The sequence below is a fragment of the Dipodomys ordii genome, unplaced genomic scaffold (genome assembly GCF_000151885.1).
Source record: "Dipodomys ordii isolate 6190 unplaced genomic scaffold, Dord_2.0 Scaffold27, whole genome shotgun sequence".
NCBI lineage: Eukaryota > Metazoa > Chordata > Mammalia > Rodentia > Heteromyidae > Dipodomys > Dipodomys ordii.
In genome coordinates this window covers 2,473,312-2,501,218 of record NW_012267243.1, presented here as the reverse complement: position 1 = coordinate 2,501,218, position 27,907 = coordinate 2,473,312, and the positions used below count along the sequence as shown (strand labels likewise).

The window sequence follows — 27,907 nt, the reverse complement described above, 5'->3', positions numbered from 1 at the left end:
ATGCATTTATGTGACTATTGCAACGAAACCCCCTTGTACTGTTGATGTATACTAATAAAAAATAAAGACTCAGATAGGCACTGATAATTCATGACTATAATCCTAGCTACTCAGGAGGCTGAGATCTGAGGATCACAATTCAAAGGCAGCCTGGGCAGGAAAGTAAGAAAGTCCATGTAACTCTTATCTCCAGTCAACCACCAAATAGCTAGAAATGGGACTATGGCTCAAAGTGGTAGAGCACTAGCCTTGAGCATAAAACCTCAGGGATAGCATGCAGGCCATGAGTTCAAGCCACAGGACCAGCACCAAAAAATAGTCAAACAGACAAAAATACATCTCTAGATGAAGAGATCTGATAATGCCTGTCCTCGGTCCTGTCTTCAGAGGACATACTCCAAGTGTGGGCTGGGGTGGTGACCATGGAAGTCAGGTGAAAGGCAGCTGAATGAGAAAGATGAGTGAAGAGAAGTTGCCTAGGCCAGCCTGCATCCCGGAAGGAGGAAGGGGATGAATAGCTACCGGTAAGCTCTTATGCTGTTCTGTGTGTTAGGCAATGTTTAATCTCTTCCATTCCTCAGAACCCATGATACGTCTCCGCACTCATTGGGCCAAGTGAGGAAGGTTGGCTTCAAAGCCGCCTGTACGTGGGGTTTCAGGTTCACTCTGCTCATGCTCCATGCAGCTTTGTTTCCAGATGCCCTGTCTCTTCACGACCCTTCCAGCCACAGGATTTAGACATGCCTGTCCACCTCTCCTTTTGGTAATGGCTACCATACTTTTTTTTTTTAACTTTTTCCAGCCTCCTTTACTGGTAGGGAGCTAGGCTTGCTTTGTTACTTATTATAGGGAATTCTTAAGAAAGCTGGCAGTTAGGACATGCTTTGTTTCCCATCTTACAGAAGAATAGACTTCCTTTTCTTGGGTCCTTCCTCATATTTCTTCATAAAAACAGGTGCAAAAACGAGTAGGAAACACCCACACAGGAAAGGGTTCGCCATGTTAATTTCCTGGCTACATAGCTTGGAGGGGACTGTGGCCAAGACGAAACTGGCCCCTGTCCATGGAGCCATGTTCTTCAGGACACTGCTGCACTGCAACTACCCCTTATTACATGGGTGGCTGTACACACTGACTTGGGGATGCTAGGAAACCCCATAGCTTTGGAACCTCTTCCCCACTGCAGAGGAGACTGTCATCCTAATAGATCATTCTATCCTAACCTTGAAAACAGAAGGCTTCTACTCAGGCTTGGCGCTTGGCCATTCTGCCTTTGGATCTACTTCTAACTTACCTGAAAATCTCTGGGGTTTTGGGTCTGGGTGGAGGCTCAGCTGCCTGTGAAATATTTGGGAGACATAAGTAGGGGAGGATAGTGAGGGGAAAGAAGAGAGAGCAGACTGTTAATGGTAATTTGAGCATTCTTGCAGGCCAGAAAACAAAGACTGCATGTCTGGCTGATGGAAACACAGTCCAGAAAGAAAGTACAGTGCTCCCTGACTAAACAAAAGAAAATAACACCTCCCTGGGCTCCCTAGCCACAGCTTTCACCAGCACAGCAACTCCTCTGGAGCCGCAGCTGCTTTGTGCAGAAGGCTAGCTGTCACTGAGCATCCGGGTGTCAGGGGAGTGCTTCTGACCTTGAGCTCTGCTCCCTTCCCAGGATTGTTTCCAAAAGCTCTGTTCTATAATTAATGTCTGTCCTATCATATGACACTCCTGGGGATTGAAAACCAATTCAGGATCCACTGACCAAGCAAGGATCTGCTTTCAATGCCCACTCCCTGTGCCCCACTGAAGATCACAGACTCCAGTTATCTGGGCTTCTCTGGTCTCCTACACAGCTCGGGCTGTACTGAAGCCCAAACGGCTTCTTCCAAGCTCTCTCCAACTTTACAAGTGAAGCAAGAGTCTGTGTAGTCTTGACGCTGCCCCTTTCTATCCCTCTTAACTCAGCCTATCTCCCAGAATCCCCAGTTGGCTGCATACTGATCCAGCAGTGGTTGTCCACACAGGCAGGCGCCTGCGTACAGGAAAGTCGTCGTCTTTTCCTCTTCTGCTCACCCACCACAGTCCCATCACAACAGGGTTTGTATTTTCCTTACCCTGTTTCCCTCTCTTTCTGTCACAAGGAAGAGCCTCCTACATTTCACCATCTACCACCACCCAGTCCAGATGGATCCATCTCTCTGAATAAACCTTGGGCTGAAATTCAGATCCCTAAACACCTTGCCATAGTTCCCAAGAGAGGCCCCTGAGCAGAGGCATTTTAGAGGGGGAGGCTTGGCTTCAGAAGCTGAGAGGAAGCTGACAGGGCCTTATTCCCTACCAGCCACAGGAGCAGGCCGATTACCCACAGCTGGCTGGTCTGAGAAGCCCTGACAACATGGTAGCTCGATACCTCTGCTCCCCCAGGGGGCTGTTTCCTACACAGCTTTGGAACCCTCGATCTGGAGCAGGTCTGCCTCACCTGTGGCTGCAGAGGGGCAAATCCAGAGAAACTGTCCTGATCCACCACAGATGCCACAACCTGAAACAGAACAGGAGTATGTGAGAGCGGCACCCGCTCTGCTTTCTCCCCAACATCCTCTCCCGTCCTCAAGTGCACACCACAGATCCGTTATCATGGATTTCAGAGGTGATGGTGGCTGAGTATCAGGTTACCTGTCCTGTGGGTTAGAAGTTCCTGCAACCAAAGAAGCGGGGTGGATTTTGTTGTTGTTGTTGTTTTGTTTTTAATGCTGGTACTGGGGTTTAAGCCTGGGGCCTAGTCACTGTCCCTGAGCCATTTTGCTCAAAATTAGTGCTCTACCATTTGAGCGTAAGCTCCACTTCTTCTGGCTTTTTTGGTGGTTAATTGTAGATAAGAGTCTCATGAACTTTCCTGCCTGGGCTGGCTTCAAAGCACCATCTTCAGATCTCAGCCTCCTGAGTAGCTAGGATTATTGACATGAGCCAGCATATAGCTCAAAGCTAGTATTTACCTCACTACCGCCAATAACCCAGGCTTACTTTCTCTCTCTTAAAATCTTCCTTGATGTGCAAATCATATGAATTATTAATCAAATATTAATAATGATAAATTATGCACTTAATATAAATTAATTCATCAAATTAACGGTTTTAAGTAATTCAGTGGTAGTACATCCACATTGCTTTGCAACTATCATTTCTAGCTAGTTCCAAAACATTTTAATCACTCCCCGAGAAAATGTCATACATCAAGCAGTCTTCAGCTCCTTCCTCCTAGCCTGGCAACCGCAGTCTGTCTCCTATCTCAGTAGACTTACCAATTCAAAGACAATAAATACAATTAGAGAGCGTATGGCCTTTTGTGACTGGCTTCTTACACATAGCATAAAGTTTTTAAGGTTCATCCATGTTTTCAAAGTTCAGCCACATCACCACTACTGCTCATACAGCTTTTGTTTCTGTACCACATTTTTAAGGCTGAATAATATTCCATCACATATATATGCCAGGATTTGTTTATCCATTCATTCACTGGTGAATATTTGGAGTATTTTTATTGTCATGTTCTTCTGGCTTCTGCAGCTTTACCAGATCTAGCTACCCAGCCCCTTTACAAAAGTCAAAGCCAATGCACTTTTGTTGTTGTTTGTTTGGCATAGGTCTTAAGGCTTGAACTCAAGGCCTAGACACTGTCCCTAAGCTTTTGTGCTTGAAGCTAGCACTCTACCACTTGAGCCACAGCTCTATTTCCAGTGTGTGTGTGTGTGTGTGTGTGTGTGTGTGTGTGTGTGTGTGTGTGTGTGTAATTGGGGAGAAGAGTTTCATGGCCCCAGCTAGCTTCAATCTACAATCTTCAGATCTCAGCTTCCTGAGTAGCTAGGATTACAGGTGTGAGCCACTGGTGCCAAGGCAGTTTTGGATTCAGGATGAGCCCAGGTGAAGGCGGCGTCTGGTCACAGGGCTGTGGAAGTGGGGAGAGATTCCTCAGAACACAGAGGTCAGACTTCAGGGAGCACTGAGCCAAGGTTGTTCTGTCTCCTAACAGGTTCTCTCCACGTTCATTGAGCACCTCCTAGCTGTGTCTCCTTTCTGTGGGCTTAGTCACAAGACCCAGCAGCCCCAGAGTAACCTAGGGGGATTCGGTCTAGGGCCAGGCTGGAAGGAAGATATGGGAGGAACCGATAGAAAAATCACTAGTAGCATTTACCCGTGTTTAAGCCCGTTGTTATCACTGTAAGCTAGACACTAGCTGTCATCATGGGGCAGAGCCAGAGATGGGCCCTCTCTTCCCAAGAGCCCCTCCCATACTGCCCCACATGGCTCAGGACCCAGGAGGTAGGGAAGACAAGTTGCACCTACCGTAGCCTTGCCCAGATAATCCTTCTTGGCAAGCTGAGCCACCTGTCTCTCATTTGGTCGAAACAGCCTACCCACGGGAATCACCACCGGCTCGAACAGCTTCTGTTTCTGTAGCATAGAATAAAGGACAGCCACCTGTCACTCAACCATGTGCTGGCTTCTGAGAAATGCCTGTAGCATTGATTGCATCATTGTGAAAGCATCAGAGGGCGCGTGCTTGCACAAATCTAGATGGTTCAGCCATAGCCCCCAAGGAGGTGGCCAGGTGACCAGAACACCTCCCCCCTACAACGACACTGAAAATAGGGGTGACGAGACTTGTTCCTGCTGCTCTTATGGAAGAGTTGCAACAACCTCATGAAAGCACTTTTTTTTTTCTTCCAAATTGGAAGGACTGATCTGGAATGTGAAGGGAGGAATGGCTGGCTTTAACGTGACTTTACGTTCATTTGTTTGTCCAGCACCCTCTTTTCCCTAGGGACTGCCCCCCTCCCATTCCGTGGTGTTTGGGGAAGGAGGTTCTCTCCCAGCATAGAGGACACGAGGACTTAAGCCATAATGGCAGCAGCGCTGTCTTGGGACTGACCAGCATTGCAGATGTAGACAGGTCTACAATGACTGACTTGGCTAGTAGGGGAAATAACAAAGGCGGGTGTAACAATGCTCGATAGGAAATGGATTCATCACCTTAGTCATGTAACTGTAACCCCTCTGTACAGTATCTTTACAATAAAAATATATTTGTTAAAAAAGAAATCTAATTGAAAACTAGCTTTGTTCCCAAATGCAAGTGCTCAAGCTATGGATAATTTTCCTCATTCCTTCTATAATTGATTTTCATTGTTGTTGATGTTATTGGGTTGAGTGTGTGTGTGTGTGTGTGTGTGTGTGTGTGTGTGTGTGTGTGTACTGGTACTGGGGATTGGACTCAGGGCCTTACATTCTTGCTTTTTCACTAAAGGTTGGCACTCTTCCACTTGAGCCATACCTCTTCCTGTTTATTTACTGGTTAATTGAAGGTAAGAGTCTCTATTTGTCTGCCCAGGCTGATTTCAAACCTCGATCCTCACATCTCAGGCTCCTGATTAGCTAGGATTTCAGGCAGAAGCCACAAGTCACCGGCAATTTATCAATGGATAAGTTGTGTAGAGGCACATCATTCTGGCATTGTGTGGGGCTCTGAGGGCTCCAAGGTGAACTAACAAATATGACCACTGCCCTACAGGATTGGAGGCTGCACAGCACAGCATAGTTCCTAATATCCTCTTCCCTAGGGGATGCTGGGGAGCCCTACTTATAAGGGACTCGAGCTTCTATCATCTTAACCTCACAGCCTTGACTTCTTAGCACAGGTTCAAGGTCTGAACTGGAATAACGCAATGAAGTCTCCCATTCATGGTGTCCTCAGAAACAAGAATCCAAGTAATTCTCTTGTCCACCTCCCCAACATCAGCAGCACCCTCACCCAGACGCTTTCCAGGGCCTTGTCAATTTTGGAATGCCGGGGCTCTGACTTCATCTTCATGGCTACTGCCAACTGCTCTTCCGCCTTTTTCCACTCTTCCTTCTTGGCGTACAAGAAAGCGATATTATATAACACCTAGAAAGGCAGAGATCACACACAAGACTCAAGACCATTCTAAGGCCAGGTGCCAGAAAAGAGCTTCTATGAACATACAGGGAATGTCTCCTTCCCCAGCTCTCCTGGAGATATGGAAATTATTTAATGAGTCAATCTTGCACTAAAATAGTGTGACAAAGTGTGAGGCAATTCAGCAGTGATACTCACTTAGACACTATGTTGGAAATGAACTATACAAGTTGAGGGGGCAGGGGAGGGAGGGAGAAAATGGGAGGGAGTGACACTGTTCAAAAGGAAATATAGGGGTTAGGAAGGTGGCTCAGTGGTAGAGTGCTTGTCTCGCATGCATGAGGCCTTGGGTTCAATTCCTCAGCACCACATAAACAGAAAAGGCCAGAAGTGGCACTGTGACTCAACTGATAGAGCATTAGCCTTGAGCTAAAGAGCTCAGGGATGCACCCAGGCCAAGAGTTCAAGCCCACGACCAATAAAAAAAAGGAAATATATTCATTACCTGACTTATGCAAAGAACCCCTCTGTACATCACCTTTACAATAAAATTTTTTTTAACAAAATGCATGTTTCCATTAAGGTAGATAGAAATGGAATGATTCTAGTTGAAGAAAAACCCTCAAATATATAAAAAAATTAGTTTTGCTAATGTCAAGCACGAACATGGCATTAAGAAAGCATCACATCATATGTAAACCCTAACAGCCAATAGGTCAGAAGAGGACAAGAACTATTGTGCTGTAGTGATGGGGAGGAGATACCTGCCCAGGGCCTCTTAACAAGGCAGAGTTGGGTCTAAAACATAGGTGTGTGTCTTGTCAGTCAGATCCTGCCTCCGAGCTTAAGCTGAGCCACAGGACAGGTACAAGATCAGAGAAGATTCTACATGCACCGTTCTGCACCAGGGCCTGGCCGGGGCTACATGACTACAAGACTGGAACACAGCAGTAGAAATGAGGCAAATCCATGGGCAAAGCCTGACTGAGCTAGAGAGAGCTGGAGTCCACATAGAGAAAAGGGAAGGGACGGCAAACCCAATAATCACTTCATCCTCCATGTCTTTAGCTGGGTTGTAGGCTCAGGATTTTTTCTTTTATCATCATACTTAACAACTTACAGGATCAAACAACTGGATGCATTGATAAGATGCACACACACACACACACACACACACACACACACACACACACACACACACTCCAAAACAAAAACATGCCAGGCATCAGTGGCTCATGCTTGTAACCCTAGCTACTCAGGAGGCTGAGATCTGAGGATCACTGTTCAAAGCCAGCCAGGGCATCTGAGTTCAAGCACCTTAGCCCTGAGTTCAAACCCCAGGACTGGCAGGAAAAAACAAACCCTATTTAAGTGGAAAAAAGAGGGTATTGTGGAGAAGAAGGAGTGAAGGATTTGACACATCATCTAATGCCTTGGCTCACTCTAAGGACACCAGGTGCCGTGAAGACTCAGGCAGCCCTACGCAGCTGTTATATGAAAGGAACAGTGGCCTCTCACCAGCAGCACTCACTTACCACACAGGCATGCGCAGCAGCAGTGATCTGTCTAAGGAGTTAAAGCTATGCTAGATAGTGCAGCCAGGACCAGTATTAGAGGTGGAGATCTGGACTTCCTTCCAGAACTGATTCTGAGGATCTGTGTGCTGATATCTTCTGCATTCTGATGGTCCCTGGCTGAGGATGATTTGTCTTGGGATATTTTGCCTTTACAAAAGTGCAAAAGTGATCGAAATGTACCTCTCAGTTTGCATTTTGATCTTTTCCCACATGAGGGATGCATGCGATGACATTCTCTTGCAGTTCAAGCAATGGTCTTGGGCTGTGGTCTCAGTCAGCTTCATGGTCACAAGGGCAAGCAAGGTAGCCAGCACTGGAGGGCTAGGCTGCTAAACTATGCTGTCCAGTAGCTTGGGTGTCTACAATGACAACTTTGGATATTTTAAACTTCAGATGGGTTTATCAGGACAGAATGTGGGATTTTGAGGCAAGCAGCCTCTGTACATGATTCTATTTCCCATGTCTCAGGTCATCTCAACCCCAGCTATAGAAAGGACTTTTCCCCCATGAAGCTCAGCTTGGACGTCACTGTAGCTTGATCCTTTTTTTTCCCTAGAAAAGGACCAACTGGTCAGCTAGTCCTTACAGCTGTACAAAGTGACTGGCGGTGCGTAGTGACAAGCGGCTAGCATCTAGTGGGGGACAGGTCAAAGATGGCACTGAAGATCCCACAGTGCATGCAAGAATGTTTTGCAGATCAATAGCGCCATAGTTTAGAGACTCCTTTAGCATCTGGCTAAATGCCGGTCAAGCTCCCAAAGCAAAGTCTCATCTTCCCAGATTAGGAGAAGTGGTGTGAGCCCTGAGCCTCCTGGAGGGCGGAGATGGGGGGGGCCACATGTCCCCAGGGACCTAAGGCAGCCGTGGATTCTATTTTTACTTCTAGTCCTGAGCAACCCTGGGAACACTTGACTTCTCATGCCTGAGAAAATAAAGCAAGGGGACTTCCACTCCCCACTCAGGAATTCTTCTAAATAAAGACACCCGTAATATTTGCAAGTATGTGTTTGGGGGAGGGGAGGGTTGTTTAGAGAAAGGACATTTACTTGCTAAGTCAAAGCCAGCTACGTTTTCTCCTTTTTGGTAATACAGACATTGTCCTTCTATGGAAAGCTTTACTTAGATTCCTGCTTTGAGCTGTTCTTTGAGCGAGAAGGGGCAGATTGTTACCATGCTGTCCTCACTCTCTCTGAGTGACAACCGAGTTCGGGGTTGAGAACTATTAATAGCAATGAGAGAGAGAGAGAGAGAGAGAGAGTGTGTGTGTGTGTATAAAAGAGAAAGAAACCTGAAAACCTAGCACGGTTACAGCAGCTGCTGCAGAAGACTGAACCCATGAGTTTGGGTTTGTTAGTGTAATGCTAAGCAAATAGAACATGCAAATTATTCTGGATACTTTTATAGATCCGCACACTGGTCCTGTCTCTCTGCAGAAAGACCAATGGGCTCACGGTTTTGTTTGTTTGTTTGAGGGGTTTTTTTTTGCATGCATTTTGAAGCCTAGTAGTAATAAAAACATATTGCTTCAGGTAACTAATGGCTCCATGAGGAGTCTGAACCATCTGAATCTCTTTGCTATTTATTTACTTGTTTGTTTATTTATTTAAATAGTGTTGGGGATCAAATCCTTGGCCTTGCAAATACTAAGTGATTTACCATTGAACTATATCTCCAGTCCACATGATCTTTTCCTTCCTTCCTTCCTTTCTTCCTTCCTTGCTTCCCTCCTTCCTTCCTTCCTTCTTTCTTTCTTTTTTTCTTCCTTTCTTCCTTTCTTATTTATATATTTAGTGGTTCAGTATTGGGGCTTGAACTCAAGGCTTCTCATTCTTGCTTAGCTTTTTCACTCAAGGTTGGTGCTCTTACTCACTTGTGCCATACATCTACTTCTGGTGTTTTGGTGATCAATTGGAGATGAGTCTCTCAGACTTTTCTTTTCCAGCTGGCTTTGATGGGGATCCTCAGATCTCAGCCTTCTGAGTAGCTAGGATTATAGGCATGAGCCACAAACATCTGGCTCTGAGTCTTTTCTTTCTTTTTTTGTGCCAGTCCTGGGCTTGAACTCGGGGCCTGAGCTCTGTCTCTGAGCTTCTTTTTACTCAAGGCTAGTGCTCTACCACTTGAACCACAGTGCCACTTCTGAGTAGTTTACTGAAGAGTCTTACAGACTTTCCTGCCCAGGCTGGCTTTGAACCTTGATCCTCAGATCTCACCTCCGGACCCCAGATCTCTGAGTCTTTTCTTAAGGAGGGAAAAAAATCTGAGTCCTCAGGCCCAAGAGTCACAATGACTTTCATAAGAATCCACAAGGGTCACAGCCCATGGTGCCTGGTAGCCCTCCTTCCCAGCCTAGCCCTGTCCTGACCTCACAGGCAAACAACTTGAACTGCAGCCCCAGGATCTTGTAGTCAATCAGCTGGTTCCCACGAAGCTGAGTGAAGGCTTCTTTAAGATCTTTAATAGCTAAGTCGTATCTGCAGACAGAAAATAAAGCAGTCTAAGTATGGAGAAAAAGATGCAGAACAGACAATTTCTTGCTTCTCCTATCCCTATTTCACAGGAGGAAGCAGCCTTGCAGATTTCTTTCAGCTTGCTCTGGTGGTTCACCCACCCTGGGTGCAAGGATTCTGCAGACATAGTGACTCATAGGTCCCAGAGGGCTCTAGGCTGGGATGGTCACAGGGATTTTCTTCTCTATAGATGGTATACCATTCCCATCTTTCTAAAACAACAACAACAACCTGGTTTGGCCTTCAGATTCCGCCTTTACACTCTTTTAAGAGCTCTAAGCAAAGCCACACTTGCCCACGCCTCTATCTGCCAAGTCTCAGAGCTGATTCAGAGCATTCTTTCTCCTGACTGCCCACCCCCCCAAGGTCAGGCCTGCCTAGCACAGCAGCAATGGCCCCTCCTCAAGCTGCTTACAACATCCTCCCCCCCTCACTGCTTGATCCTAAGACTTTATTTTTTTTTATTTAATTTTATTTTATTTGTGAACATACTGTACAGAGGGGTTACAATTGCATGGGCAGGATAATGCGTACATTTTCCTAAGACTTTATTTACTTATTTATTTATTCACTTATTTTTGGTGCTAGTCCTGGGGCTTGAACTCAGAGCCTAGGCTCTGTCTCTGAGCTTTTGTGTCCAAGGCTAGTATTCTACCACTTCAGCCATAGCTCTATTTCTGGATATTTTTTTTTGTAGTTTATTGGACATAATAGTCTCCCAGACTTCCCTGCCTGGCTGGCTTTGAACCATGATCCTCAAATCTCAGCCTCCCGAGTGGCTAGGATTATAGGTATAAGCCACCATTGTCCAGCTGAAGACGTTTTGTTTGTTTGGTTTTTTATTGTCAAGTTGATGTACAGAGGGGTTTTGGTTACATAAGTAAGGTAACAAGTACACTTCTTGTCAAACTTGTTGAAGATTTTTTGTTTCTTAAGGTAAATCCTAAGTTTATTTGAAAGTGAAGGGGAGGCCTTGAAAGCACTATGGAGAGATTGTCCCTTTGGAGAGGGGCAGGGAACAAAGAGGACTCATCCTGGGACTTTTTTTTTTGGTCATGGGGTTTGAATTCTGGGCCTGGGTGCTGACCCTGAGCTCTTCAGTTCAAGGCTAGCACTCTACCACTTGAGCCACAGCGCCACTTCTGGTTTTCTGGTAGTTACTTGGAGATAAGAGTCTCACAGACTTTCTTGCCTGGGCTGGCTATGAACCACAGTCCGCAGATCTCAGCCTCCTGAATAGCTAGAATTGCAGGCGTGAGCCACCAGCGCCTGGCTTTCATCCTGGGACTTCCTTGAGTCCAATTTAGCTCTTAGTTTTGTGGCCTCACCATCCCCTTTCCCATCCTGCCTCTTCCTTATGCTTTGGAAAAGGGGGTGAAGCTAGTCTGTATTTTTAAGGCTGCTTTTGATATGGCATGGACTTTGCTGCTGGTGTGCTGACTAGCTCAAGCTATATTAGGGCTGATGACCTGGAATTTCACCTAGAATGGGGACCCCCCCACATCATGGATGCAGGGCTGTGGGCAGGACTTAAGATTCACATCCAGAGGAAGCCCTGACCTTCAGAGGCCCCGATGGAAGAGGACCACTGCTAGATTACAGTGAGTGGGGACAGCAACACCAGCCCAGCCCACCTGTCCCTCCACTAAGCCCCTGGTACACAGGAATCCATCTTGGCTATTAGGTTGTGTCTCCCACTTGGGCAGCTGGGCTGAAAGCTCCTAGGCCACTGCCACCTAGAACTGGCAAGGATCTTTAAGGGGTAGTGTGGTGGAGGGAGGGCTCCTGAGGGCAGGGACAGGAGCCAGGAACTAGGCCTCACTATTGGTGGATCCTTGAATCATCACCCTGTCATATAGGACTGTGTTGTCTGCAGATGATCTACAAAGAATCTATAAAGGAGGAACTAGCTTCTGTGTGGTTCTGTGAGTCTTGGCTTTGCCACTCATGTCCGGTGAGGAAAGTCAAGTTACTTCACTGTTTCCTCATCTTTAGTAACAATGGCAATTCTGGGCTGGGAATGTGGCATGCACGAAGCCCTGGGTTTGATTCCTCAGTACCACATAAACAGAAAAAACCAGAAGTGGTATTGTGGCTCAAGTGGTAAAGTGCTAGCCTTGAGCAAAAAAAAAAAAAAACTCAGGGACAGCATTCAGGCCCTGAGTTCAGTCCCTACAACCAACATACATACACACACACACACAAACAAAAAACAAACAAGCAAACAAAAAGAATGGCGATTCTCACAGGGATGTTGTAAACACTATATGCAAAAAAGGTCCCTGACACATTTGTTCCTAATTTTTTTTTTCAGTTCTAAATTCTACCAATTGTAGAATTACCTAGCAAGTGTGAGACTCTGAGTTCAAAACCCCAGTACAACATGTTTAACCCATGTACCAATCATCTGTCATAGCATTATTTAAAACTCTACACTGTATTAGCTATTTTCATGAGATTAAAAACACAGTGTAGACGCTGGGACTGAGATAAGGAGACTTAGAGCTGACCAGAGGGGCTGGTTGGCCTAAGAGAGAGCCTAAGGGTCCAGGTGTTAGAGGAAGAGATGGAGCTGCCATCCCTACTGGATGAACGTACGTACGTGTGTGTGTGTGTGTGTGTGTGTGTGTGTGTGTGTGTGTGTGTCACTTGAACTCAGGCCTTGTGCTCTTGCTAGGATTGCATGCTCACAGCTGGTGCTTTACCACTTGAGCTGCACCTCCAGTCTGGCATTTTGCTAGTTAATTGCAGAGGGAGTCTTTCAGATTGGAACCTTTTATCATCTAGATCTCAGATCCTTAGTAGCTAGATTTATAGGCATGAGCTACTGGTTCCCTCTCAATCTTAAGCAGCTCACAAACAGTGGCAGTGGTGGCTAGGGGGCAACGGGAGAAGAAAGAGAGTCTGGGTTTGAAACAGGAGCATGCTCTCTCCAATATCCTTGCCGCTAACAGAGATAGTTATAAAATGCGTGAAAGCCGGGGCGCCCTTCCTTAGGAAGCAATGGGCATTTCAAAGTCATCGCCACACATCTTTCACATGACCCCAAGTTGTGGGAAGGGAGAGATAGCACGAAGGCATCAGCGGTCCATCCTTCCAAGCTGTTTCTCTGAGCTGATGAGGGGGCAGGTGGTGGCGCAGGTGTCCTGTTCTCTGAGCAGCTACAATTTCCATGGCAGGTCTCAGAGGGCACGCTAAAGTGTCATCAGCATTAACTTACAAATGGGCCTTCCTCCCTGCTGAGCAGGCGAAGCAGATGGATTTCAGCTGTGAAGAGACATGCCTGGGTCTACCTGGACCTGCAGGAGCCCAGCAAACCTCACCTTGTAATTCTCCCTCTCCTAGAGATGTCCCTAGCGTGACAGAGAAAGAACTGACAGACTATTCTGAGTGCTTGCTCTGAGTGACAAGGCAACAACAAAACCCCCAAACAAACTAGCTTTTGTGCTCAAGGCTAGTGCTCTAGTACTTTGAGCCACAGTTCCACTGTCAGCTTTTTGGTGGTTAGTTGGGAATGAGAGTCTCACAAAGCCTGGGCCTCATTTCTGTAATCCTAGCTACTCAGGAGGCTGAGATCTGAGGATTGCGGTTCAAAACCAGCCATGGCAGAATGTCTATGTGACACTTATTTCCCATTAACTACCAAAAAAGTCAGCAATGGAGCTGTGGCTCAGTGGTAGAGTAATAGCCTTGAGCACAAAAAGCTTAGGAACAGAGCTTAGGCCCTGAGTTCAACGCCCAGTTGCAGCACGCGCGCGCGCGCGCACACACATACACACACACACACACACACACACACACACACACAATCTCATGGACTTAGCCTGCCTGGGTCGGTTTTGAATTGCAATCATCAGGTCTTGGCCTCCAGAGTAGCTAGGATTACAGGCCTGAGCCACTGTTTTCTAACTCTAATGTCCCATTTTAAACAGGTCTTTGAATGCATCCTCCCTCTCTATTCTTGGTCTCTCTTCTCCCCCCCCCCCCCGCAGTGCATCCACAGGGTGTAGGTGGCCATGCTTTGACACAAAGCTCTGTTTCCTGCTGTACAGGTCTGAATAGGCTCAATATGAAAAGTCCAAAATAGAGCTCAGCCCTATGTGTGGTGCAGTGGGCGGTGGGTACAGGCCTGCCTCCCTCTAGCTCCTCTTCAAACTCCTCTTCCATGTGAAAGCCTCCTGTGGAGTCAGCAGGAGCACCTGCTCCCCACAGGCTCTGAGGGTTCTGTCTCTCTCCCTCCACACACCCATACTCAGTAATACCCTATTGTGCAGTGCCAGCCCTTGTGGCCCCAGGCTGGGGCTTCCCACCATGGCTTCGCAGCATGACAAGGTTCCTCATCCAACCTCTTTTGTAACAGGCCTTAGAAAGGTTTCTTAGTAACCACAGAAGTTCCTGCTGCTCTCCTGCTACCAATGTAGCTACCACGTAGCCCAGATCCCTGTAGTTCACACACCCATAGCTAACATATCAAAAATCTTTGGGATACTGTACTATGCCTCTGACAGGGGTTTTGATTCCATCCTTTCTCATCTGGAGCTCAGCAGGAAGGACTGACTGCAGGTCTCCTTTTTATTTTTTTTTGTCGGTTGTGGGGTTTGAACTTTCAGCCTGGGCGCTGTCCCTCAGCTCTTCAGCTCAAGGTTAGAGCTCTACCACTTGAGCCACAGCGCCACTTCCAGTTTTCTGAGTTTTTATTGGAGATAAGAGTCTCACAGACTTTCCCACCCAGGCTGGCTTTGAACTATGATCCTCAGATCTCTGCCTCCTGAGTAGCTAGGATTACAGGTGTGAGCCACCGGCACCCGGCTCAGGTCTCCTTTCTACGTAACATCTGAAGGGGGCTCTCACTTTTTACAAACAACTTTGGGTTGACAAGTATAGGGCCAGAGAGGGGACACAGCATGGCCAGGATAACATAAGACACCACCTGCCTCTTGGGAAATGCGCTTGGACTTTGTTCTGCTGGAACTTCTAGATGACAGGAAAGCGATGCCATGACCTGAGATGGCTGGGGAGAGAGGGACCTTATCACTCTAAAACAAGTCCTTCTGCATTCAAACATGGTTCTTAACCACTCAGTAAGGAATCATTGCTCGAGGCACTAATTTAAGTACAGCACTCACAGAGGACTTGCCCAGTCCTAGTTGGTGACTTGTTTCCTCCTTTTAATCTATGAGTCTCTTGATGTAGAGACTTGCTCACTTTCATTGAATTAATTCAACAAGCATGTATTAAAGAACCCCTATCTCAGTACTAAAATACCTGTAGGGGTGTAGAGATTTCTTAAGAAATTTACAGAATGGCTGGGCCTGGGTGGCTCATGCCTGTAATCCTTGCTACTCAGGAGGCTGAGATCTGAAGGTCATGGCTCGAATCTAGCCTGGGAAGGAAAGCTCAAGAAACTCAGCCTTGGATCTTATACTAACTCCCTCAAGATCTTAGCCTTTCAGGCTTAGGAACTTGCAAGCATTTGCATGTGAAACTTCCTTCTGGGAACAGCTCCTCTTACTGTGGGTTGTCTTTATGCTAGCCTATGAGAGGTACTTAAAGACACAGTCTTAGAGTCTGCCTTTTGAGATTTAACACAGTTTGGGGGATTTGTGCTTGACCTTCTTAGATATTCTTGGGTGCTGGGGTTTGGAGTCAGCATCTGATTGGCCAGGAAAGAGTTTTATCACTTGAGCCATGCCTCAGTCCTGTCTTTATTTTTTTAGATAGGGTTTTGTGCTTTTACCCAGATAGGCCTTGTCACACCCTGATCCTACCTCTGTGTCCTGTATAGCTAAGATTCGGTTGTGTACCACCATGCCCAAGCCTGTTTTGTTTTTAATAATTTGTCTCAAATCTCTATATCCCTGCTTGCTGAGATTCCAGGCATGAGCCACACACTGGTGTTAAGTGACACAGGTGCACAGAGCCAAGGAGACAGACAACTCTTTCTCCTTTCAGCCCTGGATTCTGTCTGCACAGTGTTCTTGGGTTATACTTTTTTTTCCCCCCCTTCTGGGAAGATTTTGCTCTTTAAGCCTTTAGGTAATTGGCAAACCGCTACATCTTTGAAGTATTCTGAGCTCCTTGTGGTTGCCCCTAGTAACAGCTGACCACGTGGGCTTTGCAGGCTGCATTTCTACCGGGGTCCTAGGATTAGGGCCTTCCAAAGTGGCATGGGACCAGAGCCTAGCCCCTCCCCAGAGTACCCTCTGCATCCTTCCAGATGCACACCACCACCCTATCTCCTCACCCACACTCACACCACTGGGCCCGTTTCACTACTGGAAAGAATTTCCTTAGCCTGAGCCCAGTTTCTCCTTGGAGCTTGTAAGCAATGAGAGATTGTCTATAAAGGGTCCATGTGCTGTCTCCCAACTCACTTAAAATTCACACGGAGAATGTTTTTTTTCCTCTGTTGTTTATTTATTTGTTCTTTGGCATCTGGTGGGGGGAGTGGGAATTGAGATTAACATTTATTTATATTTATCTTTCCACTCAGGGTTCCATGAGTGTTTGAAGAAAATCATCCCGCTATTCAGAAAGGTTTACCAAAAATACCTAAGGCCAAAGTATTGATCTAGTCTGCACACTACAGATCGATGGCCTTCTGGTCTCTCTTCTATGAAAACAAATGGAATTGTGCTGTTTTTTTTTTTTGGGTCTGATCGTGGGGCCTGAACTCTGGGCCTGGGCACTGTCCCCCAGTTCTTCAGCTCAAGGCTAGCGCTCTACCACTTGAGCCACAGTGCCACTTCCAGCTTTTATCTTTTTGCTTATGTGGTGCTGAGGAATCAAACCCAGGGCCTCAGGCATGCAAGGCAAGCGCTCTACCACTGAGCCACCTTCCCAGCCCCAGTTGTGCTGTTTTTTAACCACCCCCACACCTATTTTTAAGATATCTACTGTAAACTTTTAAAATGTTAATATGTATGTAACATACATCTGTATTAATTGACAAGATATATTGTTAATGGTTTGTATTCTCATTTTTGTGGCTGAATTATACTCATTCAGTGTTGGAAACCTATTAACTAGGATGAAGCCCAATTTTCATGGGGTTTCATGAAACTCTTCATCTGGGAGAGATCATTGCTTCCCAGGTGTAAGGTACTGTGGACAACCCCACCAGAGACACTTGAAGTGTGGGGCAGGAGCGGTGGAGGTTTCTACCACTTGTGAGTACAGCTCTGATACTCTGGGGCAGGCCCGCCTTCCCTCCTGGTAGACCCTCCCCTGCTTGCGCTCCTGAGGCTCTGCCAGGGTTGGGCTAGTCAGGCACTGTGCACACCAGGCCCAGCATCCCTGAGACCCTCGCCTAGGCTCTTCAGCCTTCTCCAGTGTGGGCAGCACTGGGCCACTTACTTCTCCATCTTGAGGTAGAGCATCCCTCGCTGGAAGTAAGCTACTGCCAAGTGCTTGTCCCGGTTAATGCTCCTGGTAAAAGCCTGCAGAGAGAAAAGTCCAGATGTGGCCAGTGAGCGAGGAGTTGAAAAGAGGTGAGATGAGTCCCAGGGAGAGTCAAAAAGGGGCCTGGGAATGATCCAGCTCTTCAAGGTGATGGGATAGAAATCTGGAGCATAGTCACTCTGCATCAGAACTCTCTGGGCTGTCACTTCCTCCTTGCCTAGCCTGTAGCTATCTCCAGGAACCTCAGTTTTCTCCTCTGTAAAATGGGAACATTCCTAGTTGTCTTTCAAGATTATTGGTAGGGCCGGGCGCTGGTGGCTCACGCCTGTAATCCTAGCTACTCAGGAGGCTGAGATCTGAGGATCTCGGTTCAAAGCCAGCCCGGGCAAGAGAGACCGTGAGACTCCTATCTCCAATAAACCACCAGGAAACCGGAAGTGGCGCTGTAGCTCAAGTGGTAGAGCGCTCGCCTTGCGCTGAAGAGCTGAGGGACAGTGCCCAGGCCCAGAGTTCAAGCCCCACGACCGACCAAAAAAAAAAAAATCAAGATTATTGGTAGGATCAAATTAATAAATTAAATGGCAAATAAGATGATTTATGATATAAATTTAAGATATCAATATGATATAAATAACAAGAATATTTATATTATCTATATTGTATAACTAAGAATACATATTATGTGTATATACGTATACACACACTTATACATACAAGTCATATAGTATATATATGTGTATGTTATATAATATATATTATACACACATATACACACACTGTATATATATTAGTATATATATAATATATATATATAGTAAGGGCAGGTAAACAAGAGCAAGAGAGAATGTCAGGTCAGCAGAATAGAGCAAGAAGGAATCTAGTCAGGAGCCAGCGGAGCCAGTGAGCTGGGAGCATGTGGTGGTGGTGGCGGTCACAGCCTGGCTCAGGATCCCACGTCCAGGCCAAGGCCGGAGCCAAGAGGCTGGGCTGGGAGAGCTGCACCCTGACTAATCACCTCCTTTGCCCAACAAGACAATGTGTGCTTTGTCTCTACCACCTCTCAGAACACAGAGCTGACGCTGTTGCTGGCCCTCAGCTGCTCTCCCGCTCCCCCTCCGGGGGCGGGGCCAGCGCTGCCTGCTGCCACCACCCTCCGGTCCCCTTGACCGGCCCCTCTGCAGCGTGAGCCCTGCTTGGCTCACGTCACAGCATTGCAAGCCCTTGTCTCCTGGCAGGAGGGTGTGACTGGGGCTTGTTTACCTGCTGCTCACAAGATGACTGTGGGGTACACGGGCTCTTTAGGATGCTGGGAGAACTCAATTGCCAAGACTTTTCCAAAAAATCAAAACCTTTCAGAGAGCAGTGTGAAGCTACACTGTACTGTACTTTAATAGTTGATGTCTCTTCATGCTCATGATACTTAAATCCCTGTGGTGCTGAAAGCCAGGAGTTTATGTAGCTTGTTTAATTAATACTGAAAATCCAGAGGGGTGGGGGTGGGGGAGAGACAGAGACAGAGACACAGAGAGAGACAGAGAGAGAGACAGAGACAGAGAGAGAGAGACAGAGACAGAGAGAGACAGAGACAGAGAGAGAGACAGAGACAGAGAGAAGTGGGGAGAGCTCAAGCTGGGATTTGATCATGGTTCCTCTGCTTCCAAACTCCATGCCCTCTCTACCTTATGCTGGATCCCCAAAAAGGAGTTGTTAGAATGCTCTATCTCTTACTAGGACTATTTAAATAAGAAAAAAAATCTCACTACGCTTTCTTCCCAACAGCCTCAGAAGCCTTGAAAGAAAGCCCTGCATAATAGATCAGAATTATCACTTGAGTGGAAACCTATTTTTTCCTATGTGGCCTTTCTTCAATCTCTTGGGCAGGCAAAGCTGATGCCTGTGAAATTCTTAGAAAGTCATAACTGGGCAAGGTAGAAAGACAGAGCACCTGGGTCCAACAAGAAATGACTTGTACTGAGAAATGGAATCAGCATGACCCTCACCACTGCTACTCATGGGAACTAGCAGAGATTTTTGCCATGGTGGCCGCCAGGCCCATCTGCAGACCCAGGCCTGTCCATCAGGACCTTAGCTGGGACCTTTGTTCTGGTAACCTCCATCTTCCCCAATCAGACGAGGTTGCTCAAGTGGCGTGGGATTGAGAGAGGGGCTCAGAGGAAGTGAGGAGTCCCCCCACCCCACTCACCTTCTCCGCCTCTGGCATTTTTCCCAGGATTGTGTGCATGCAGCCAATGTTGAAGCAAATTCGCGAGTGAGGATCCTGGACGGTGCTGAAGGCTTCCAGGGCCCCCTTCCAGTCCTTTTTGTCAGCTGCCAGCACCCCTTCATTCCAGAGGCTGATGGCCTCCACCAGGGACATGGTCAGATGACGCCAGGGGACTGAGAGCTGGTTGGGGGGGGGGGCAGGGAGGCCAGGCAGGGAGCAGGTGTGTCTCCCACAGTAGGGTGGCCCCAGAGCCCTGCGTCTCCACACTTGTAGGCTGGTGTTCCAAGTGGGGGTCAAGTCTCTTTCAGGGTGACTTATTAGTGTTGCAAGGGTGTCAGGAAATGTCCCCACCTTCCAGGAACTGACGCAGAAGCTACCCTGAGAGAAAAGTAGAGGCTGGAGGGCGGGGTGAGGAGGTGGGGTGAGAAGAGGGAGGAAGTACATCAGAAGTGCAGCCACGGTTCAGTTCCCTAAAGTGCTTGGTTCTGCCCCCTGCGCCACCTCTCCTTCTCCCTGCCCAACCCCACTTCGTGGCAGCTTCCAGCCAAGGTAACCCTGGTAAGTCTGAGTGTCTCCTTGTTTCTACACCTTTGCCAAAGGGAACTGGATGAGAGGAGAATTCAACGGATTCCTTATTTTCTTTCTGTCTCATCGGCTGTCATAATATGATCCAGGCTGACCTGGAACTTGTGATCCTGCCTCAGTCTCCTGAGTGCTTGGATCACAGGCAGGCACCACTATGCTAGTTTTTATCTTGAGCAAAAGTGAGCAAAGAACACATTTCTGAGACAGAAGAATGGTCTTGGGGGTCCATCAAAGTCGGAGATAACCGTAATGAACACACAGCAGTGTAGAAGGGACAAATGCCCAGATCCAGAGCCCCACATGACAGTAAACACAGCTCCTGTAAAGAGAGGAGAGTCTTGTTCTGGCTTATTAAAAAGAAAGAAAGAAAAACAGGATTTTCCAACACAGATTTAGATGTCTTGCTGCATGAGAAAAGTGAAAGACGGGACACCTTCACTGAGAAACAATTTTGAGTAGTGATTCTACAGAACTCCTGACTTGGGTGCAGGTGGCTCATGCCTGCAATTATAGCTACTCAGGAGGCTGAGATCTGAGGATTATGGTTCAAAGCCAGCCCGGGCAGGCAAGTCCGTGAGATTCTTGTCTCCAATTAATCACCAAAAAGGCCAGAAGTGGAGCTGTGGCTCAAGTAGTAGAACACCAGCCTTAAGCAAAAAAGAAGCTCAAAGACAGTACCCAGGCCCTAAGTCCAAGCAAAACATCCCCCCCACCCCCACCCCATCTTCCTGGAAAGTACAATAGATGCTTATGAGAGTGAAATACTTTAACTCACAGTTTATTGCACCTGAGAGAACTCAGGAGTCTATCTACATGACTTGTGGGACTGAAGGCTGAGAATTGAAGACATATTTGTGTGGCCTTACATATAGACCCTTCCTTGTGTTTGCAAGGCCTTTCCACCTTCTTTGCTGGCAAACTCCTCCTCATCCTTCAAGGCCCATCCTGCAAATGATACTTATGTCACTAGTTCTATGACAGGTAGCTCCACGCTTCAGGTAATAAACTCCTCTTCCACCTCCTGCTTTGTACCACCTTTTCGCAAATATTGATTGCAGGTTATTTCTTGGAGCCCCTTAAAAGTTGAGACCATACCTTCTCATTTTAGAAGCCACAGCCCCCACACCATTAACAATGTGCTCCCTAACACACCACCCTGCACTCCACAGTCCTGCACTAGTTGTACCCCTCACCCTTCCCCCTCTTTTTCTCACTTGCCTCTGCGTTGCTCACTAGCACCTCCTATTGGCCATTCTTCATATCTACACCTTCAGAACCACCTTGCACTGCCAACAAAGGCTGCTCCTTCTCCCCGGTAACCCTCAGCAGGGGGTTAACATGGCCTTGCCCCCTGGCATTGCCCTGAAGTAGCCAAGCTGATGTTTTCCAACCCCATTTGGAGCATTGCTCCTGGGGCAGTCTGTAGTTTTCCAAACGCCACGCATGTGAGGTTCTCCTGAAGCTCTCTTGCTGGCTCTGCTCATCTCTCTGTCCTCTGCTTCTGTCCCAGCCCACTGGTCTCCTTCCTGTCCCACTCAGCATTGAGCCAGGCCTGGTCCCTCTGCTACATTGGCTGGGCACTTTCACTTCTACCCCAGTGACATTTCCTGATCTGTGACTTGCTCTCCATGACCCTCTCCCCCGACGTGTGTGTCACAGTTTATAACTGTCACCTGTGCTTCCCCCCTCATTGCTCCCACTGGTCCTGAGTGGCCTTTTCAGCCACCCTTCATTTCCTTCCTCCTTCTGTTGAACTCCCGTTCTATTCCAGTCCCTAGACTCCCCAAGACCAGTGCTTCCAGGGCTTAAGCCTCCAATATTAACCCAGGGAAAGGGAGTGGGGCTCTGTTTGGTGCAGGAACAAACATGAGACTTCAGTAGAAGACTTTTGAGGAGTTTTGGAAGATTATTTTTTCCCTTCACTGATAGAGAAAGTCCCCTGAATAGAGGCAATTGTAGCCTGGTGCCATGACTTTCTCTCCTCCTCTTCCTCCTCCTCCTCCTTTTCCTCCTCCTCCTCCTCTGCTCCTCCTCCTCCTGCTCCTCCTCCTCCTGCTCCTCCTGCTCCCCCTCCTGCTCCTCCTCCTCCTCTTCTTTCTCCTCCTCTTCCTCTTCCCCCTCCTCCTCTTTCTCCTCCTCCTTCTTCCCTCTTCTTTCCCTTCCTCTTTATCTTCCTCCCCTTCCCCCTCCTCTTCCTCTTCCTCCTCTTCCTTCTCCTCCATCCTTTCCCTTTCCCTTTCTCTCCCCTCCCCCTCTCTTCCTCTCTTTCTCTTTTGGTGCTGGTTCTGGGGCTTGAACTCAAGGACTGGGCATTAGCTCTGGGCTTTTTTTGCTCAAGGCTAATGCTTTACCACTTGAGGCCCAATTCTGATTCTGGCTTTTTGCTGCTAAATTACAAATAAGAGTCTCACAGATGTTCCTGCCTGGGTTGACTTCAAACTGTGACCCGCAGATCTCAGCCTCCTGAGTAGCTAGAATCACAGGCCTGAGCCACTGGTACCCAACCCTCCTCTTCTTTATACTTCTCCCCTTTCTCCTTTACTAGTGTTTCAACTCTCAGGGCCTCGCACTTGCTAGATAGGGTTCTGCCTTGCCTCCAGTCTCTTTTTGATTTTTAGTTATTTTACGTACAGGTCTCCCATTTATGCCTGGGCTTGCCCAGACTTCAATCCATTCATCTATGCTTCCTGTGTAGCAGAGGTGACATCTATGCAGCACTGTGCCAAGCCTTCAGTTGAGAGGGAGGGGATCTTTCCAATTTTTTTTCTTGGGATGGCCTCGATCCCAAATCCTCCTGATCTCTGCCACCTGACTAGCCATGATTATAGGTGGGTGCCATTGCACCCAGCCTCTCATCCTTTTTGAGAAGATGGATGAGGAAAGCTTCATATGCAAATATCAGTGATATATTCAGGAAAGATATTTCTTAGACAAGATAATCCAACCAATTCAGACATTAAACAGTTTAGGTAGCTAAATACTATGTCTATAATATTTTCCTCTTATTAATGTCACTATTTTTTTTGGTCTTCTTCTGGTATTGAGACTTTAAGGCATGTCTTCATGCTCCCTCAGCTTGCTTGCCTTGAGCAGATGGTACTCTATCACTTAAGCCATACCTCTAGCCCATTACTTTTCCTGATTTTTAAACATATTATTCTATTGTTACTATTAAGGTATTGTACAGAAGGGTTACCATTTCATAAGCCAGGTAATGAGTACAACTTCTTCTGGCCAATGCTGCCCCTTCCTTCCCTGTCCTCCAGTTTTCTCCTGTTTTCTCCTGTTCCTGCCCCCAAGTTGCATAGTTAATTTTCCGCATAGTGATACTGAATATCCTGACTGCGTTTGTTCTCCCTTCCTCCTTCCATGTCTATGCTCTCTCCCACTTTCTTTGCGACCACTCAAAAGACCAAAACAAAACAAAAACAATCCCAAACCCAAAGCAAAACCAAAACCAAAACAACAAAAATAAACCCCAGCTGGACAGGTACGCGTGGCTGATGCCTGTAATCCTAGCTCAGGAAGCTGAGACCTGAGGATCATGATTCAAAGCCCTGTTAGGCAGGAAAGGCTGTGAAACTCTTATCTCCAATTAACCAAAAACTGGAAGTAGAGCTGTGACTCACCATGGTAGAGCACTAGCCTTGAGCAAAAAATGCTCAGGGACAGTGCCCAGGCCCTGAAGCCCCACAACTGACAAACAAACAGATAAATAAATGAATAAATAAATAAATCCCATGTTTCCATTTATTGGAATTCATTTTGATAAATAGTATTCTAAATGTGCAGCGGTATTATGCACATAAAAGTATCCTCCTTTAATCTCGCTGTGTGTGAGTATCTAGAATCCTATATAAGCTATCATGTTTTTGTGCATTTTAGTGCATTTTGTGCCTTTTAGAACTGTCTTCTTCATATGAGAGAAAACGTGTCTGTTTTGTCTCACTGAGCTTGATTTGTTAACATGATTTGTTCTAGTCCATCCATTTTCCTGAAAATGACATAATGTTATTCTTTCTGATGGCTGTGTAAAACTCTGTGGTGTATAGGTACCACATGTTTTGGACCCACTCATCTATTGTAGGGCAGCAGGGCTGTTTCCATAACTTGGCTATTGTGAATAGTGCAGCAATGAACAGCAATCTGGACAGCAGTCTGGATGTGCAAGCTCCTTTACACTATCCTGGCTTGTGATGTTCTAGGCAGATGTCCAGGAGTGGTATGGGTGGGTAGAAGGGAAGATCTATGTTTAGTTTTTTGAAGAACCTCCAGACTGCTGTCCAGATTGGTCATGGTTTATGTTCCCACTAACAAAACAATAGGGTTCCTTTTCCCTGAGATCCCCACCAACATTTGGTGTTGTTTGAATTCACAATCTGGCCAATCTAACTGGGATAAGATAGAGTCCAAAGCTGTTTTGATTTGCATTTACTTTATGGCCAGGGATGTTGACCATTTTTTCATATGTTTGCCATTCTTACTTCTTCTGAGAAGTCTTTCCTAAGCTCCTCTGCTCATTTGCTGATTGGCTTATTAGGGTTTTTTTGGGGGGGGGTAATTTATTGAGCTCCTTGTATATTTTGGATATTAGGCCTTTATCAGATGTAATGCTGATAAAGATCTTACAGTCTGTTGGCTGTCTTTCTAGTTTAGTAACTAGGTGCTTTGCCTGTGCAGACACTTTTTATTTTGATGTAATCTCTCTTCTTCTTCTTCTTTTTTTTTTTTTTGGGTCCGGTCGTGAGGCCTGAACTCTGAGCCTGGGCGCTGTCCCTCAGCTTTTCAGCTCAAGGCTAGCACTCTACCACTTGAGCCACTTCCAGCTTTTTTTCTTTTTGCTTATGTGGTGCTGGGGAATCGAACCCAGGGCCTCATGCATGCAAGGCAAGCACTCTACCACTGAGCCACCTTCCCAGCCCCTCCAGGTTGAAATTTGGTAGGGATAACGTAAAGCTTTCCTCCTAAGTTTAAACGCTCAATCCCAGGAAAGAGACAACTCTTGGAACTCTACACAGTTGGCTGACTGATCATGAGCCTGTGATGAGTCAACAGTATCTTGTGCTTGTCAAAACAGCGAATGCAATCTTGGACAGCACTAACAGACGTGCTACCCACTAAGAACAGGCTTGGGGCAGGCGGCTCTTGACTCAGCCACCCACCCAGAGGCCTGGTGGTCCCTCTGCTGGCCTGTACAGGAAGCTGACATATGCTCACATCCTCTTCTGCCCACTGTAGCTCTTCTTAGCCATCCAGCACATCCACCCTGTCCTGCTGGCACCCATATCCCTTTGCCTGGATCCCTTGGCAAACACTAGAGGACCTCATGTCCAAAGCCTTAATGTCAGACCTTTCCTCACTTGGTTACCATTGAACCACCAAAGCAAACGTAGGTTGCATTTATCACAAAGATAGAGCATTGTTTGCCTCTCCCTTTCAATACATTTGCTCTGTAAAAGCTCTCACAGTGGCAGCTAGAAGTTGAGGTCGACTGGATACGGAGGACCCACCCTTGATTTATTTTCAATCATGTTGAAGTTTCTGAACATGAGGCTCTCATTTTCATTTTACACGGGGCCCTGTCAATTCTGGGTCCAATCTTACCTGTCTTAATCAAACACCCTACCTCCTAGACAGTCTCTGGCTAGACAGTCTTGGGCTATTCCTGAGAGCAGCTGAGTGGAGCTGCCCCAGGGAACAGCCTCCACCCTGAGAAGCTAAAACTTGTTTATCTATCCCTGGACTTTCCCTGACCACACTTCCGGTGTCACTAAGGGGAGAGACTTTGAAAGTCCAGTTCCAAATTTCCCTGTGTTATCTAGGGAGTCTTAATTGCTCAGGGCCTTGATCTAGGGGCTGCTGGGTGACTTCTAGGCCCAGCTGGACTCTGAACCCCATGGAAGTCCTCAATCTCCTATTCTATTCTTCTCATCTTGCATTTTGGCTTTAGGAGTGAGAAATCCTGGATTCATACCCTGTGTCTGATCTGGACTTCTGAGTAAACTTTCAAAAGTCCCTTTTATTCTCAAGCACTTTACTTCTATCACCTGCAAAATGTTATAAAAACAATGCCAAATTTGCCTGTAATCCCAGCTACTCAACAGGTAGAGACAAAAGAAGGCTTTGCAGCTCAAGACAGTTAGCCCTGATTTCAACCTCCAGTTCCACAATGAATACAGACAAACAGACAGATTAAAAAGGAAAAAGAACATTGACAGCTGGGCACTGGTAGCTCATGCCTGCAACCCTCACTACTCAGAAGGCTGAGGATGGTGGCGGAAGTCAACCAGGAAAGGGAGAGTCCATGGGACTCTCATCACCAATTAAGCACCAGAAAACTGGAAATGGAGCTGTGGCTCAAAACAGTAGAGTGCTAGCTTTGAGCCAAAAAGCTCAGAAGCAAGGCCTAGGCCCTGAGTTCAAGCCCTATGATCGACCGAAAACAAAAACAAACACATGACAACAACCAAAATCTCTGCTTGTCTTGCTGGCTTTTTGTAAGACAGAAATATATTTATGAGAGAGACAAATAAACAAGGCATCTTTATTTGCCTGGTAGGGTGCTGGTCTCTGTCCACATTCCTATCCTCCTACTCTAGGCTGACTTAGTAAAGGCTCATAGTTGCAGGCCACCCGCTCATCGGCGGGGCCCTAGGGCTCTCAATTACACCTCTGTTCACACAGCAGGTCCTTCCTCTTTGCTTCTGGGCTGCCTGCTCTCAGCTTTGGGACCATTTCCTCCTTGTGATTCCTCACACACGGGAGCATGCAGATTAGTATATTATCTTGCAGTACAGTTAAAGACAGGACATTCACCATTCTGTCTAGCATCATTAAATGCTGTGGAAGCCCTTTACCCACAAAACACTGGACAGCCAACTTTGAATTCACTTGTAATTTCAACTAGACAAAATTTCTGTCTCTTGTGCAGGTTGTCTGCTTACAAGCAGGTGAGCCATGGTTCCTCTTTTTCCTGCTCCTGCGTTGCTGTCCCCTCTGTCCCAGTCCACTGGGACATAGAGTTCTGGAAGGAAGACAGAGAATGAGTGCTTTAAAGCCTGGAGGTGATTGCTAGCAGGGCTAGGAAACACAGGAAGAAGCTAGCACAATACATCAGGTGGGAACTGATGATGTTAACTCTGCTGCAGGAAGAGATCATGCATGTGAAAAGCTCCTGGGGACAAAGGGATGTTACTCAAGGAGAAAGGGGAGTGGAGTAGTCAGATGAGAGAGTCCCTGTTGTTTCCAGCCTGAACCACCAAGGATGGGGGGAGGCTGGTGACACCCATGGCTACCCCAGCAAATGGTGTGGTAATCTCATCTGCAGTACAACTGGTATACAAACAGCTCCAAATCACAAATCATGATCTTGGCCAGATTGTCTCCCTAGGGCAATCCATCTGAGATAGGCTGCCAACTTAAAAAAAAAAAGATTGAACTTTAGGGAGTTTCTAATTAAGGCAGGTGAAGCTCTGGGAAAGAGGAGCCAGAGGCGATTGTGGGAAAATGCCATGCAATCATCAGGTCAAGAGATGGGAGGAGGGAGAGGGGACTGAGGGCAGGCCACCAGCAGGAGCAGAGCTGGGACAGTGGACACAGGAGGCAGTCAGGTTGTGAGGGGTGGAGCAGGCAGTGGGAGTTGAAGGACTGCTTTCTTGTGAGCTTTGAAAAGGAAGGTGAACCCCAC

At 46.9% G+C, this 27,907-nt stretch overlaps 1 protein-coding gene across 2 annotated transcripts in view; it reads right to left on the bottom strand.

Moving 5' to 3' along the window:
- The window catches only part of Ncf2 (neutrophil cytosolic factor 2), a 29,745-nt gene extending 9,786 nt beyond the window's left edge, over window positions 1-19,959 (bottom strand). The window contains exons 1-7 of one of the 2 annotated variants that reach the window (XM_013015785.1): window positions 19,615-19,959; window positions 17,367-17,449; window positions 9,866-9,974; window positions 5,798-5,932; window positions 4,333-4,440; window positions 2,471-2,530; window positions 1,295-1,338 (exon numbers count right to left, since the gene is read on the bottom strand). In XM_013015785.1, the coding sequence (XP_012871239.1) occupies window positions 1,295-1,338; window positions 2,471-2,530; window positions 4,333-4,440; window positions 5,798-5,932; window positions 9,866-9,974; window positions 17,367-17,449; window positions 19,615-19,788 (713 nt within the window). In that variant the 5' untranslated portion in view covers window positions 19,789-19,959. The remainder of the gene's footprint in view (window positions 1-1,294; window positions 1,339-2,470; window positions 2,531-4,332; window positions 4,441-5,797; window positions 5,933-9,865; window positions 9,975-17,366; window positions 17,450-19,614) is intronic. The other variant, XM_013015786.1, reaches the window with a different exon arrangement.
- Window positions 19,960-27,907: the final 7,948 nt, after the last annotated feature.